The sequence below is a fragment of the Diaphorina citri genome, unplaced genomic scaffold (genome assembly GCF_000475195.1).
Source record: "Diaphorina citri unplaced genomic scaffold, Diaci psyllid genome assembly version 1.1 scaffold2757, whole genome shotgun sequence".
In the NCBI taxonomy this organism is placed as follows: Eukaryota; Metazoa; Arthropoda; class Insecta; order Hemiptera; family Psyllidae; genus Diaphorina; species Diaphorina citri.
The window spans coordinates 14871-29937 of NW_007380174.1; the positions used below are offsets into that span (position 1 = coordinate 14871).

The following is a 15067-nucleotide window of genomic DNA, read 5'->3' on the forward strand; positions in this document are numbered from 1 at the left end:
GAATTCGTGCGCAGTTCAATTGCTAATATCTTACCTACAGGATCCATGCGTCGTCCATTTCTTACCGGTACCACCAAACATCAATTTTGTGGTTTGGGGTTTAAATAAAGATGTTATAGCACCGCAGGTGAATTTTTTTTGTTAACTATAGCACGGAGTCACAATTTTTTGGCGCATTGATTGTAATTTTTTTTCTCTCTTAAATAGGGTTACCAGAGTTGTTTTTCCTATTTACGAGATAAAATCATAAAATTCGGGTTTTCAAATCCCTTCGTGTACCATCAGATATGGTTCCGCGTACTACAGATTGGGAACTTCTGCCGTAGACAATCGATTTGAAAAATCCCAGTGAATTGGGTTCTATGAAAATGGTTTTATCTTTTTCGGAATGCCAGATTCAAATTGAAGTTATAGTCCACCAGACAAGTTATGGTCTGACGATAGGTGCTATTTTTGACAATTCCAACTCACCATTGGTTCCTTGCCCATCATATATTCAAACAGAACGTTGCGTAGATACTCGAGTTCCAGGCACGATCCCAACTTATCCTCTTTATTCTTATCTGTCTCCCCCTCTACATCGGATGCTGATTCCTCCCCTGGTTTGCCCAGGTTGAGAAGTCGCCGCAACTCCTTAACTTCCTCCCTGGGGAAAGCAGATGAGTTGTAAGTTTTACGCGTTCTTGACGCACTTTAATTAAAAGCAAACTTTTTTTTTAAGAGGTTTGACAGAGGGAACTGTAACTGCTAGGGTCTTATCGTCCCGAAATCGAAGAAAGAAGGAAGACAGGATAGACAAGCTGACCACTTCCTTGGTCTTTCTCTTGTAGTTTTGATGAGTCTAACTCGTTTTGTAGACTGGTCAGTGATTGACTCAGGAGTTGTTTTTCACCTACTAGATCACTGTTTTGTTGGGTCAGAATGTTGATCTTTTCAATAGCTTCGTTTGATTTAGAACTCAACTCCGCGTTCAAAGCTTTGACTTTGGTTAGTTCCTCTTGTAAGGCGCTACCAACTAAGCTAACTAGGCTGGCAAAAAAGCAAACTTTAAATGCAAGTTATTTTTCTCATTTTTGTAAGGTTTAATACAGGGAACCGTAATTGCTAAGGTCTTATCGTCCCGAAAGCGAAGAGAGAAGAAAGAGGATAGGAGAAAGCCAGCCGTTCCGAGAACGAACATTATCTGTTTAGGATAAAGTTCGCCCCGGGCGGGAATCGAACCCTACCTCGGTGCTGTAGTGGTCAAGGCGCTCGCCTGGTAAACAGGAGGGCGTGGGTTCAATCCCAACCGAGGTATGGAATTTTATCCTCATTAGTGGTCAAGGCGCTCGCCTGGTAAACAGGAGGGCGTGGGTTCAATCCCAGCCGAGGTATGGAATTTTATCCTCAATCCTAATTTGAGAATTTGACCACAATAATAGTAGTAGCCTACTGCTGGAGTAAAGGGACTTTTCAGTCCTATGCGAGGTTTGAGAATTTGACCACAATAATAGTAGTAGCCTACTGCTGGAGTAAAGGGACTTTTCAGTCCTATGCGAGCAGTATACAGCACTATTAAATAAAGATGATTTCTAATTAATAAAAAAGTTGGAAGTACTAAATAAGCTTGCATACTTGAATTTCCTATAGGTAGGTAGATAGGTACCTACATAGGCAGGTACCTACATATGTAGGTACCTACATAGGTGAACCTGGTTAAACATGCAATGAGTCACATTCTAAATACACTGTTCATCTTCGCGTCACTTTAAAGTAGGTATACTCCTTTTCATTCATGCCTATCTGGGAAAAGCTTAACGGAAAAGTTTGGGCCGAAAATGTCCGTCCCGGCCGGGATTTGAACCTAGAACCTCCGGATTGAAAGTCAGTACTCTAAACCACGCAGCCACAGGGGAAACTTACTTGTGTTGTCGTTTGACCTGCGTTAACTCTAAGGTCATCCTGGCTAATTCCTTATGAACACTGTCATCCTCGGTAAGTCTCTTCGTTCCGAGAACGAACATTATCCCATCAGGATGAAATCCGCACCGGGCGGGAATCGAACCCGCGGCCTAGCGCTTACAAGGCAGACGCGCCACCAACCAAGCTAACTAGGCTGGCAAAAAAGCAAACTTTAAATGCGAGTTTTTTCTCATTTTTGTAAGGTTTAATACAGGGAACCGTAATCGCTAAGGTCTTATCGTCCGAAAGCGAAGAGAGGAGGACAGGATAGGAGAAAGCCAGCCGTTCCGAGAACGAACCTTATCTGTTTAGGATAAAGTTCGCCCCGGGCGGGAATCGAACCCTACCTCGGTGGTGTAGTTGTCAAGGCGCTCGCCTGGTAAACAGGAGGGCGTGGGTTCAATCCCAGCCGAGGTATGGAATTTTATATTCAATATAGTTTGAGAATTAGACCACAATAATAGTAGTAGCCTACTGCTGGAGTAAAGGGACTTTTCAGTCCTATGCGAGCAGTATACAGCACTATTAAATAAAGATGATTTCTAATTAATAAAAAAGTTGGAAGTACTAAATAAGCTTGCATACTTGAATTTCCTATAGGTAGGTAGATAGGTACCTACATAGGCAGGTACCTACATATGTAGGTACCTACATAGGTGAACCTGCTTCAACATGCAATGAGTCACATTCTAAATACACTGTTCATCTTCGCGTCACTTTTAAGTAGGTATACTCGTTTTCATTCATGCCTATCTGGGAAAAGCTTAACGGAAAAGTTTGGGCCGAAAATGTCCGTCCCGGCGAGGATTCGAACCTAGCACCTCCGGATTGAAAGTCAGTACTTGAGTACTCTAAACCACGCAGCCACAGAGGACACTTACTTGTGTTGTCGTTTGACCTGCGTTAACTCTAAGGTCATCCTGGCTAATTCCTTATGAACACTGTCATCCTCGGTAAGTCTCTTCTCTAAGTCCTGGAAATCAGAATAGAACTTAAGTATGTGAAATCTTGATAGAAAAACGATATAATTATGACAATGGTAATGAATGGAACCTTCCATTTCACTTGGATATTTATTTTATTTATTATTATTTTTAAATGTGTAACTCGAAATGTAGTTTAAATAAATGTCTCGTCTTGTTGTTTGAATTTTTTTTCAATTTTCGCAATGCTCTGGGTGTTTTTATTTTTGGAAAACGGTATAAATTGAAGCAATAATACTTTTCGCAATGCTCTGGGTGTTTTTATTTTTGGAAAACGGTATAAATTGAAGCAATAATACAGGTGTTTTAGTAGCTATGATAAGAGAAAAAATAAAATGAAAAATACCTCGGTGTTATTTTCTGGTGGAGCCACAGCAACTTCTGGTATCATCTAGAAATGAGATAAATAATAAAGAAGAAAATGAATAAAATAGGTAAAATAAATAGAAAAAAGAACAAATAATAAGCAAACAGGTTCAGTGATAATTGGATAAAAGTAAAACTCGCTTCGTAAAGTTAAAAAAAAAAAAAAAAAAACGAAGAAAAAGAAAGAAAAATAATAAAAAATACAAAAAAGCATATTGATGACGAAAAAAAGGTACAATTTGTTAAAAGCTTTCAGAAGGTCCCGAATATCATTATTATTTTTTCTCTCTCTCTCTCTCTCTCTTTCGCTCTCTCTCTCGCTCCCTCTCTCTCTCCAAAATTGAGATTGTCTGCAGATTTTTTAGTGGCAGGGAAGGAGCTCTTCCACTCTGAAGGAGCTCTTCCATATGAGTTACAGTCTGAGCGAGTGAGTTGTTCAAGTAACTCATCTTGATCACACCTGGAAATTGTCATTAGTGCCGTCTGTCAGAATGGGGTTCTTCGGTACGAAAAATTTACAAAGTAACAATACAGGGAGTAGACCAGTTTAATCTGGCTGAAAGGTACAATTTGTTAAAAAGCTTTCAGAAGGTCCCGAATATCATTTTCTCTCTCTCTCTCTCTCCCTCTCGCTCTCTCTCTCTCGCTCGCTCTCTCTCTCTCGCTCTCTCTCTCGCTCTCCCTCCCTCCAAAATGTCTGCAGATTTTTTAGTGGCAGGGTTCTCCCGCAGGAGCTCTTCCATCCAAAATTACCTGATTTAGCATGTCTTTTTTGACCCATTGTTCTAGTGAATAGGTAATACCTACCTTTCTCTCTACTTGCCACTCCTGACTCAATGCTTCACACTCCTCCTTCATCTTCTCCTCTGTATCATTCAGTTTCAATCTCATCCATTCTTTCCATTTGACCTCCAGCTGTTTCAGCTCTTCATTGTGACGGGACACCAGCTTGTTCACCTCGGACGAGTGATCCTGAAACACAAAGGGAACTGTAGGTGACTGGTGGTTTAGTGAATAATTGTCAAACTCTATCATTAAAATGAGTAGAACCCCCACTCGTATTTCTGCTGGATTGAACTCAAAAAGTCAAAAGTATTGGAGAAAATATTCTTCATGTGCTAGATATCATGTTTGCCAAATTTTAATTCAAATAGAAAGCCTGAGGCAAAGCAGCGTCTACACCTACACTGGGTCAATCGACATCGCCTTACTGTAAGTAATCTTTTTTTTTCTTCTTCTTCTTCTTCTTCTTTACTTTATGTGGGTTCGATTTCTTTCGGCTGTAGTCTGGACGCAATTTAACAATCAGGTAATAAATTTTGGAAAATGAAGTAATAATAAAATGCTTACAGATTTCATTTGTTTGATTTGGAGTTGAAGGTCTTCGAGAGAATTAGTGAGGCTTTGATTTTCTTCTTCCAAATTCATGATGGAACGTTTCAGTTCATTACTGATATAGAACTCCTCTGCATCTCTGCGATCTAGACATAATAAAATGATTTTCATAACGTCGATACCAATACTTTTAGGATAAAATTCGCCCCGGGCGGTAATTGAACCCCCGACCTAGCGCTCACAAGGCGGACGAGCTACCCTCCAAGTTAACTATGCTGTCAAAAAATCAATCATGAATTCTTTGTGGTGAAGCAGGACCTTTTGACAACTCTTGTGTACAAGGCAGACAAGCTACCCAAGTTAACTATCAAAAAATCAATCATGAATTCTTTGTGGTGAAGCAGGACCTTTTGACAACTCTTGTGAGTCTTGTGGATATCACAGCATTACTAAGTGCCTCCTTTTGCAATCACTTTCCATACTTCAATAATCTTTTATTACATTGGTAATGCCGCTACTGGTCGCTACTCAATTGTCCTCACGGGGCTGAGTGCACCCCAAACTCCAAGCACGGAGTCGAAAAAAGTTCGACCCCGCCGGGAATCGAACCCGGGGACCTCGGCCAAACTTACCAAACTGTTTGTTTTCCAAGGCCTGAATTTCCTCGTCCTTGTGACTCAATTCTTGCACAAGGCCGACGAGCTACCCTCCAAGTTAACTATGCTGTCAAAAAATCAATCATGAATTCTTTGTGGTGAAGCAGGACCTTTTGACAACTCTTGTGAGTCTTGTGGATATCACAGCATTACTAAGTGCCTCCTTTTGCAATCACATTCCATACTTCAATAATCTTTTATTACATTGGTAATGCCGCTACTGGTCGCTACTCAATTGTCCTCACGGGGCTAGTGCACCCCAAACTCCAAGCACGGAGTCGAAAAAAGTTCGACCCCGCCAGGAATCGAACCCGGGGACCTCGGCCAAACTTACCAAACTGTTTGTTTTCCAAGGCCTGAATTTCCTCGTCCTTGTGACTCATTTCTTGTTTGAACTCACTGATGAGTTGTTTGATTTTCTTCGCGTGTTCTTCCTCCAGTGTTTGCTTCAATGAGGTCACATCGGTCCCGTGAGTTACAGTCTGAGCGAGTGAACTGTTCATGTAACTCATCTTGATCACACCTGGAAATTGTCATTAGTGCCGTCTGTCAGAATGGGGTTCTTCGGTACGAATAATTTATAAAGTAACAATACAGGGAGTAGACCAGTTTAATCTGGCTGAGGGACTTGAAATAGGGAGGATACTAGCCTGAAATTTTCCTTGCTGAGCCAGCCTACTTAGCTTGGTTGGTAGTGTGTTTGCCTTGTAACAGCTAGGTCGCGGGTTCGATTTCCGCCCGGGGCAGAATTTATCCCAAAAACATAAGGTTCGTTCTCGGAACGGCTGGCTCTCTCCTATCTTGTCTTTCTTCTCCCTTCGCTTTCTCACTTTTGGGACGATAAGACCTTAGCAGTTAGCTCTATCAAACCAAAAAAAAAAGTGTATACCTATTACATATCTGAACGTAGTAAACAAATTTTCAAAATCTACCTGAGCAATAATAAGCGAGAAAATACACAACACTAGGAGGGATGATTGCAGAGTTTCTTATCTTACCTTGTATCAAATTCATTTTCATCGCTATGAACTCCTTGTTTCTTATCTTACCTTGTATCAAATTCATTTTCATCGCTATGAACTCCTTGGTTATATCATCCAGCTGTTCTACCGAGTATGCCCTCCAGCCAGCCTACTTAGCTTGGTTGGTAGTGTGTTTGCCTTGTAACAGCTAGGTCGCGGGTTCGACTTCCGCCCGGGGCAGAATTTATCCCAAAAACATAAGGTCCGTTCTCGGAACGGCTGGCTCTCTCCTATCTTGTCTTTCTTCTACCTTCGCTTTCTCGCTTTTGGGACGATAAGACCTCAGCAGTTAGCTCTATCAAACCTAAACAAAGTGTATACCTATTACATATCTGAACGTAGTAAACAAATTTTCAAAATCTACCTGAGCAATAATAAGCAAGAAAATAAACAACACCAGGAGGGATGATTGCAGAGTTTCTTATCTTACCTTGTATCAAATTCATTTTCATCGCTATGAACTCCTTGGTTATATCATCCAGCTGTTCTACCGAGTATGCCCTCAGCTGTCTCAACTCATTTTTCACCTGACTACAACAGGTTTGCAGTTGCTTCACATTTCCCACGTTCATATTCTCCTGACACCTGCTTGCCTCTGATAACTTCACTTGTTTTTCCTTCTCCATTCTAAGTTCCTTCTCTAAGTTCTTACTCATATCGCGTTCTTTCTTCAACTCTTCTTCTAGTGTTAGCATGAAGAAATCCGTTTCATTTCTCTCCTTGGTTTTCATCTGTGTTTGTAACGCTTTGAACTTGTCTATGACAAGCTCCATGTCTAGGTCTATCTCATTGTTAGAGCGCCTTGCAGGGATTTTCAGATAATTGGCAAGCTTCTCACACCCCACGCGATATTTCTCAGTGAAACTTTTCATCTCCGTGTTTGCAGATTTGTATTTGGAGAGTTCGTTTTGTAGTTCTGCAAGCTGACCACTTCCTTGGTCTTTCTCTTGTAGTTTTGATGAGTCTAACTCGTTTTGTAGACTGGTCAGTGATTGACTCAGGAGTTGTTTTTCACCTACTAGATCACTGTTTTGTTGGGTCAGAATGTTGATCTTTTCAATAGCTTCGTTTGATTTAGAACTCAACTCCGCGTTCAAAGCTTTGACTTTGGTTAGTTCCTCTTGTAACTCATTCTGCAGAGTGTTGTTTTGTATTTGTTTAGATTTATTGTCCTCTATTTCGTTCTGTAATGTTGCTACTAATTGATTCAAACGTTCCTTTTCGGTTGTCAATTCACCGGTTTTTTTGGTTAGCAAGTTGGTTTTCTCCAAGGCCTCTTTAGATTTCGAGTTCAACTCCTCATTTAAAGCTTTCAACCTGGTTAGTTCGTTGTGTAATTCATTCACCTGGCGTTCATGTGACGAGCTTGTTTCTTTCATCTCTTCTTGTAGTGTTGATAGTACCTTGGTCAATTGCTCCTTCTCTGATAGGAGTTCACTGTTTTCTTTGGTCATCAAATTCATTTTCTCCAACACCTCCTTGGATTTCGAACGGTTTTCTCTTAGTGTAGAGAGTTCAGTGGAAAGCTGAGTATGTTTCTCTTGCAAGAGTGTTTTTTCTTTGATCAAGTCTTCATTTTCTATACTCAATTTAGCGAGTCGTTCATTTACTTGACTATTACTTGCTTCAATTTCTTTCTTGTGGTTCTGTAACGACGAGATCTCTTGTTCCTGTAGTTCTATTGTTTTCTTTAGTTTTTCTTTCTCCTCTACTTGTTTCTTTATATCTCTCTTGCCATGTTCCATGTCCTCTTCAAGCTTCGCTATCAAATGTTTCAAGTCGCCTACTTTTTCTTTATGTGTTTGCTCCAATTCTGTCGTTACTATGTTTCGTATCTTGCTCTCTTGTTCCAGTGATATCGTTTTCATATTTTCAAGCTCTTTCATCAGTTTTGTTTCGGTGTCAAGTTTCGTGTCTAGTTCTTGTTGCATTTGTTTGAATTTATCAGTTTCTTCTTTTAATTTCCCATCAAACTCTTTTTTCAAAACATCAATTAGTCCTAAGCGAGCAGTATAAATAAGCACTTTCATGATTATTTTTATAGAATACACACAAAATGTACAGTTAGATTTACCTTTTTCATGATAGCAACTGTATCTTCGAGTTGTTTTATGCTGACATCTTGTTCAGATATTTTGACCTCGGCTGCTTTCAATTTCGAACTCAACACTTTAACATCCTCAGTCCTAGATTTTCCTGCAAGTACAAAATGTGTAGGACTGTAAGTGAGAGAGGGAAAAGTTAATGCAGAAGTATAAACAGAAAATCGAAGAAAAGTGCGTAACTATGCATGTACGTGTAGGTGTAAGAAAAGAACCTTTTTTTTACGAACAAAAATTCCTGCTCCCAAGTCCGACTAGCGCCAATTTTGTCCAGTCAGATATCTAAGATTGAAACTTCAGTGCTACTTGAGAGCCAGGATCGTGTTCATAAATATCCAACTAAAGGTACATTGAAGGCCATTTAGGTGTACAATGTACATCCATCTAAATGGCCAACTCTGACGCGAATATTTTCCCTCACTGCTGAGATTCGAACCCCAGACCCTTCAGTTACGAATCTCACACTGGGACTTACCATCTTGATTTTCCTTAGAGCTACGTGGATTGTTTTCTTCGCTTTTGGTTTCAATAGTAATTTGCAGGTTTTTCAGTTCTGTCAAGAGTTCCGTCTGTTTGTTTGTCAATATTATTTCCTGTTCATTCTTATCCTTGATGATATCTTCTACCCGTTTCAATTCCACATTCACCTCTTCCAATTGTTGTTCCAAGGTGGTCACCCTCGTTGCTTTAGTCTCCAATTCTTTCTGTAGATTTTCACTAGCCTCTTTGAATTCATCTTGACACCCGAATACATTGGTTTCTAGCTTAGTTATATCTGCTTCTAGCTTCACTATCTTCTGGTTATGTAATTCTATCTCTTTCAAATACTCGGCTCCTTGTTGTTCCAGAGATTTTATTTGATCCTTCAACCGTTTGTTTTCTTCGAATGTTTCCAGCATTTTGGTTTTCAGTTTGGTCATCTCACTACTACCTATTTCCTTTACACTTCTCAGCTCCTCTGATTCTATCTCTTTCAAATACTCGGCTCCTTGTTGTTCCAGAGATTTTATTTGATCCTTCAACCTTTTGTTTTCTTCGAATGTTTCCAGCATTTTGGTTTTCAGTTTGGTCATCTCGCTACTTCCCATTTCCTTTACACTTCTCAGCTCCTCTACAGTTTTAGTGAGTTCTGTTTCTTTAGCTTCCAGTTGTTTACATCTGTCTAGCAACACATTGTATTGCACTTGTTTCGTACTCATTAGTTCGACTTCCTCCTCTAATTGTTTGACTTTGTCACCTAGATTTATCTTCTCACTTTCCAGCTGTTCAATATTCACTTGTTTCTTTTCAAGCGCACTCTTTTCCTTCTCAACTTTCTCAATAGTTTTTCCTCTACAGTTTTAGTGAGTTCTGTTTCTTTAGCTTCCAGTTGTTTACATCTGTCTAGCAACACATTGCATTGCACTTGTTTCGTACTCATTAGTTCGACTTCCTCCTCTAATTGTTTGACTTTGTCCACTAGATTTATCTTCTCACTTTCCAGCTGTTCAATATTCACTTGTTTCTTTTCAAGCACACTCTTTTCCTTCTCAACTTTCTCAATAGTTTCTTGTAAAGATTTCACAGCATGTTCTTTCTCCACTAGATTTTCATTCAGTTCTTTCACTTGGACATTAATGAGGTCCATTTGTTGTGTTAAATCTTTCACGGTGTTGTCTTTCTCTTGAACACTACTCTCCAACATTTCACTTGCCTGTAAATAGAATGACACAAAATTAGTGCGATGAATTCATGTACATAATATACGTATAGGTTTGTAGTAGTTTAAGGACCTGAATTATTGGGTAGACTTCAATTAAAAATTAAACGCCCAACTTATTATATTTTTGAAAAGTTTGAAAAGAACAAGAGGGAGAGAAAGTCGGAATTTTGGCTTAGGCTGCCCAAGAATTTTGAAAAAAGAAAAAAATCCTGCCAAATTTTCCGCTGTCTATCTTAAGGTGTGTCTATCCCCCTAATGTAATTTTGTAAATTAATAATAATAACAGTGCTTATTTATACTGCTCGCATAGGACTGAAAAGTCCCTTTACTCCAGCAGTAGGCTACTACTATTATTGTGGTCAAATTATATTGAGGATAAAAGTCCATACCTCGGCTGGGATTGAACCCACGCCCTCCTGTTTACCAGTCGAGCGCCTGGACCACTACACCACCGAGGCAGGTTAATGTAGACTATGTAATTTACATAAATGAGACTGTTCCCACGACACACAACACGATTTTTTTTTCGAACGATAAGTGGGAGCGGGCTCTAAAAAATCTCAAAAGACATTCCACCGTTTCGGGACTTTTCCTTGATTTACTCACTTGTTTCAACTTGGCATTGTCCTCAGTCAAGGCATTCAATTTCCCTTCCAATCTACCCGTCTCATTCTTCACACTCGCCTCCAATTTTGTTTTATCAGCGTTAAACTTCTCGTACGCACTCTGTAACTTATTCTTCAGCTTATAAATAGTCTGATCCTTCTCTTCTAACGTGCGTACGATTTCGTTCTCCTTGCTCTTCAACGTGTTTTCAATCTGTTTGATGAACTGACTGTGTTTGGTTTTCTCTTCTTCCAGTTCCTTCTGGTGGTTGGTCTTCTCCAGGTCCATTGGAGACTGTTCCCACTACACACAACACGATTTTTTTTTTCGAACGATAAGTGGGAGCGGGCTCTAAAAAATCTCAAAAGACATTCCACCGTTCCGGGACTTTTCCTTGATTTACTCACTTGTTTCAACTTGGCATTGTCCTCAGTCAAAGCATTCAGTTTCCCTTCCAATTTACCCGTCTCATTCTTCACACTCGCCTCCAGTTTTGTTTTATCAGCATTAAACTTCTCATACGCACTCTGCAGTTTATTCTTCAGCTTATAAATAGTCTGATCCTTCTCTTCTAACGTGCGTACGATTTCGTTCTCCTTGCTCTTCAGCGTGTTTTCAATCTGTTTGATGAACTGACTGTGTTTGGTTTTCTCTTCTTCCAGTTCCTTCTGGTGGTTGGTCTTCTCCAGGTCCATTTCTTTCTGGTGATTACTGAGCAGGTCGCGTTTGCCTTGCTCGCTGGTATCTTCCATCTCTTTTAGTTTCAGACGAAGTTGATTGAGTTCCTGTGAGAGAAAGGGAGAGGGAGATAAGTTATTTTTGGTATATTTTGTACTGAGGGCATATTTTGGTATATTTTGTATTAAGGGTACATTTTGGATTGAGTTTCTGTGAGAACGGAGAGGGAGATGTGTTATTTTTGGTGTAATGTTGAGAAGGCTTTTATCAAAGACATTGGGAAGCGTCTCCTAAAATGTATATTTTGTATTAAGGGTATATTTTGGATTGAGTTCCTGTGAGAAGGGAGAGGGAGATGTGTTATTTTTGGTGTAATGCTGAGAAGGCTTTTATCAAAGACATTGGGAAGCGTCTCCTAAAATGTACGGGAGACAGAAGGACCGCTGCCTTCCTCACACAAAAGATATATTCGTCTGTAGCTTGCACTTGTTTCGTACTCATTAGTTCGACTTTCTCCTCTAATTGTTTGACTTTGTCCACCAGATTTATCTTCTCACTTTCCAGCTGTTCAATATTCACTTGTTTCTTTTCAAGCGCACTCTTTTCCTTCTCAACTTTCTCAATAGTTTCTTGTAAAGATTTCACAGCATGTTCTTTCTCCACTAGATTTTCATTCAGTTCTTTCACTTGGACATTCATGAGGTCCATTTGTTGGGTCAAATCTCTCACGATGCTGTCTTTCTCTTCAACACTGGCCTCCAACATTTCACTTACCTGTAAATAGAATTAAACAAAATTAGTGAGATGAATTCAAGTCAAGAAAGTTTGATAGTACATATACGTATAGGTTTATAGTAGTTTAAGGACCTGAATTATTGGGTAGACTTCAATTGAAAATTAAGACTGAAGAAAAGGTGGAAAGATTGTATGAATCAAGACCTGGGTGAGAAAAATTTAAAGGTGTGTCCAAACATAATCGACTATGTGTGGACACACCTCAACAGGACATGAGGTACACAATAAGGCTAAAGGACGAACTTTATCTCAGCCTGGGGGATAAAGTTCGCCCCAAGCGGGAAACCAACCCACGACCTAGCGCTTATAAAGCAGGCACGATACCCTCCAAGTTAACTAGGCTACTAGATCCATACAATACTTGGTACAGTACGTTTGAACGAAAAAAATACCGATCTCTAAAATGAAGTTTTTTTTTTTTCAAGACAGGTAAGTGAAAAAAAATAATAATAATAATAAAAAAAAAAAATACAGATCGGAAGAGCGGTTTGCGGTGATCATGTTGTCTTTCTCTTGAACACTACTCTCCAACATTTCACTTGCCTGTAAATAGAATGACACAAAATTAGTGAGATGAATTCATGTACATAATTAAGGAGCGCGGTAGCGCTCCGCCCCGCCAAGTCAAGAAAGTTTGATAGTACATATACGTATAGGTTTATAGTAGTTTAAGGACCTGAATTATTGGGTAGACTTCAATTAAAAATCCGGGCGAGAAGAGACACAATACTTCCCATTTAGGTGCTGGGTCAACACGAGATCACCAGAAAGTAACCCGTTGAAATATTTGCAATCGAAAAACGAGTACAAATTTTTGTCGATGGTGGGATTCGAACCCGACCTTCTGCATGCAAGCAAGCGCATTAACACTAGACCAACCGTGTCTGACTTGTAATTCTTCTCCATTTCAGGTTTGAGCCGAAGAAGGGGTTCTTCTGTCAAGTGCTGAATCCCCTTAATCTTATTTCCAGACTAGTAGTTCAGTCAATTGGAGAAGAAACTACAGTGGTATGGTCATGTTGAAAGAAGAGATGAGAGCTACATAGGGACAAGAGTTGAGAGAATGGAAGTGAGGGGGAGACAACTTATTTCCAGACTAGTAGTTCAGTCAATTGGAGAGGAAACTACAGTGGTATGGTCATGTTGAAAGAAGAGATGAGAGCTACATAGGGACAAGAGTTGAGAGAATGGAAGTGAGGGAGAGACAAGGGCGAGGGAGGCCGAAGAAAAGGTGGAAAGATTGTGTGAATCAAGACCAGGGTCAGAGAAATTTAAAGATGTCCAAACATAATCGACTATGTGTGGACACACCTCAACAGGACATGAGTAGGGTGACCATAATTTTTTTGGCCCAAAGCGGGACGCAGTCCTTTTTGGAGGAAGGGGGGGGCTGGTGAGGTACAAACATATTTTATACCCACCTATCGTTTCGTAATGATTGTAAAAAAAAAAAAATAAAATAAATAAATATTGTTTTATTATTATGTAATTATTATTGCTCTCATGCTCTCAATGATAATATTAGGTTCGGACCAGCTAAAGCGGGACAATATCGGGACTTTGGATCCCTCGCTATTCAACGGGGGATCTTGGCAGCGGTCATGGGAACCTTACTAGGTTAGGTTCTTCATATTTAGATTTTTTTAATGTAATCTTGTTATATAAATATGTATGTACCTTAATAATTTACTCACCTGTTCTAAACCTGTATCTACACTGGACGGCGTACATAGTTCTGTTTCCAGATTCCTTATCATTTCATCATTACTTGTCTTCAACGTTTCCAGAGTACTTTCTAGTTCTTCCATCTTATGCTTCAGTTCCTGACATTCTCTGTTCTTCTGCTCTAGGGATTTCTCTAGGTTGGTCTCAGCCTCGAGTCTCTTTTGAACTTCTTCTAATTGGTGTTTTAACTCGGTGCAATTTACGTTCTTCTGTTCCAGGGCTTGTTTGACTTTCTCACACTCGCCGTTTTTCTGTTCCAGGGTTTGTTTGAATTCACTGTTAGTCTTTTCCAGGGTCTGTTTGAGTTCTAGAAATTCCCTGTTCTTCTGTTCCAGGGTTTGTTTGAATTCACTGTTTGTCGTTTCCAGGGCCTGTTTGAGCTCTAAATATTCCCTGTTCTTCTCCTCTAGGGCTTTCTCCAGGGCACCCTCAGACTCGAGTTTCTTCTGTAGTTCTTGCTTGAGTAAATCCACAGCTTGTAATTTCTTGAGGGAGACACTCTCTTTTTCCTTACCGTCGGCTTCCATGTTGACCACTGTAATAAAACAAGAGATATTTGTTAAAGTTTGGATTCACTGTGTTCTAAATGGACCAGACCTTTACCAGCCAGCCTAGTTAGCTTAGTTGGTAGTGCGTCTGCCTTGTAAGCGCTAGGCCGCGGGTTCGATTCCCGCCCGGACTCGCGGACCACCTGAAACCTTCTCGCGGACCACTAGTGGTCCACGGACCATAGGTTAAGAATGGCTGGTCTAAACAAAGGACTAATATTTATCCGGGAACAGCTTATCAACCGAAAAAGTCTGGGCAAAAAATTTCCGTCCCACTCAGGATTCGAATTTAGAACGTTCATTTTGAGAGTCACTTCTTTTAAACACTGAGTCATAAAGGTGGGCAGTTGAAAAACCTCCGTATGACCGGGATTCGAACCCGGCACCTGCGGTTTGAGAGTCGGTGCTCTTAACCACTCGGGCACAGAGGGAACTTACTTGTGTTGTCGTTTGACCTGCGTTAACTCCAAGGTCATCCTGGCTAATTCCTTATGAACACTGTCATCTTCTGTAAGCCTCTTCTCCAAATCCTGAAAATGTGGAATTAAGAATAGACCATTTGAAATCTTGGTCAAACTGAAAATGTGGAATTAAGAATAGACCATTTG

The 15067-nt window shown here is 40.0% G+C and overlaps 1 protein-coding gene across 1 annotated transcript; it reads right to left on the reverse strand.

Moving 5' to 3' along the window:
- Positions 1-447: 447 nt before the first annotated feature.
- Positions 448-14446, reverse strand: LOC103519497 (golgin subfamily A member 4-like; the record flags this gene model as incomplete). Its single annotated transcript, XM_026830976.1, has 12 exons — positions 448-646; positions 2823-2914; positions 3271-3315; positions 4098-4262; positions 4641-4771; positions 5616-5804; positions 6734-8302; positions 8881-9729; positions 9951-10098; positions 10714-11016; positions 11121-11498; positions 13881-14446. Coding segments are annotated over 12 exons (4634 nt in total), but the record flags the coding sequence as incomplete, so codon positions are not given.
- Positions 14447-15067: the final 621 nt, after the last annotated feature.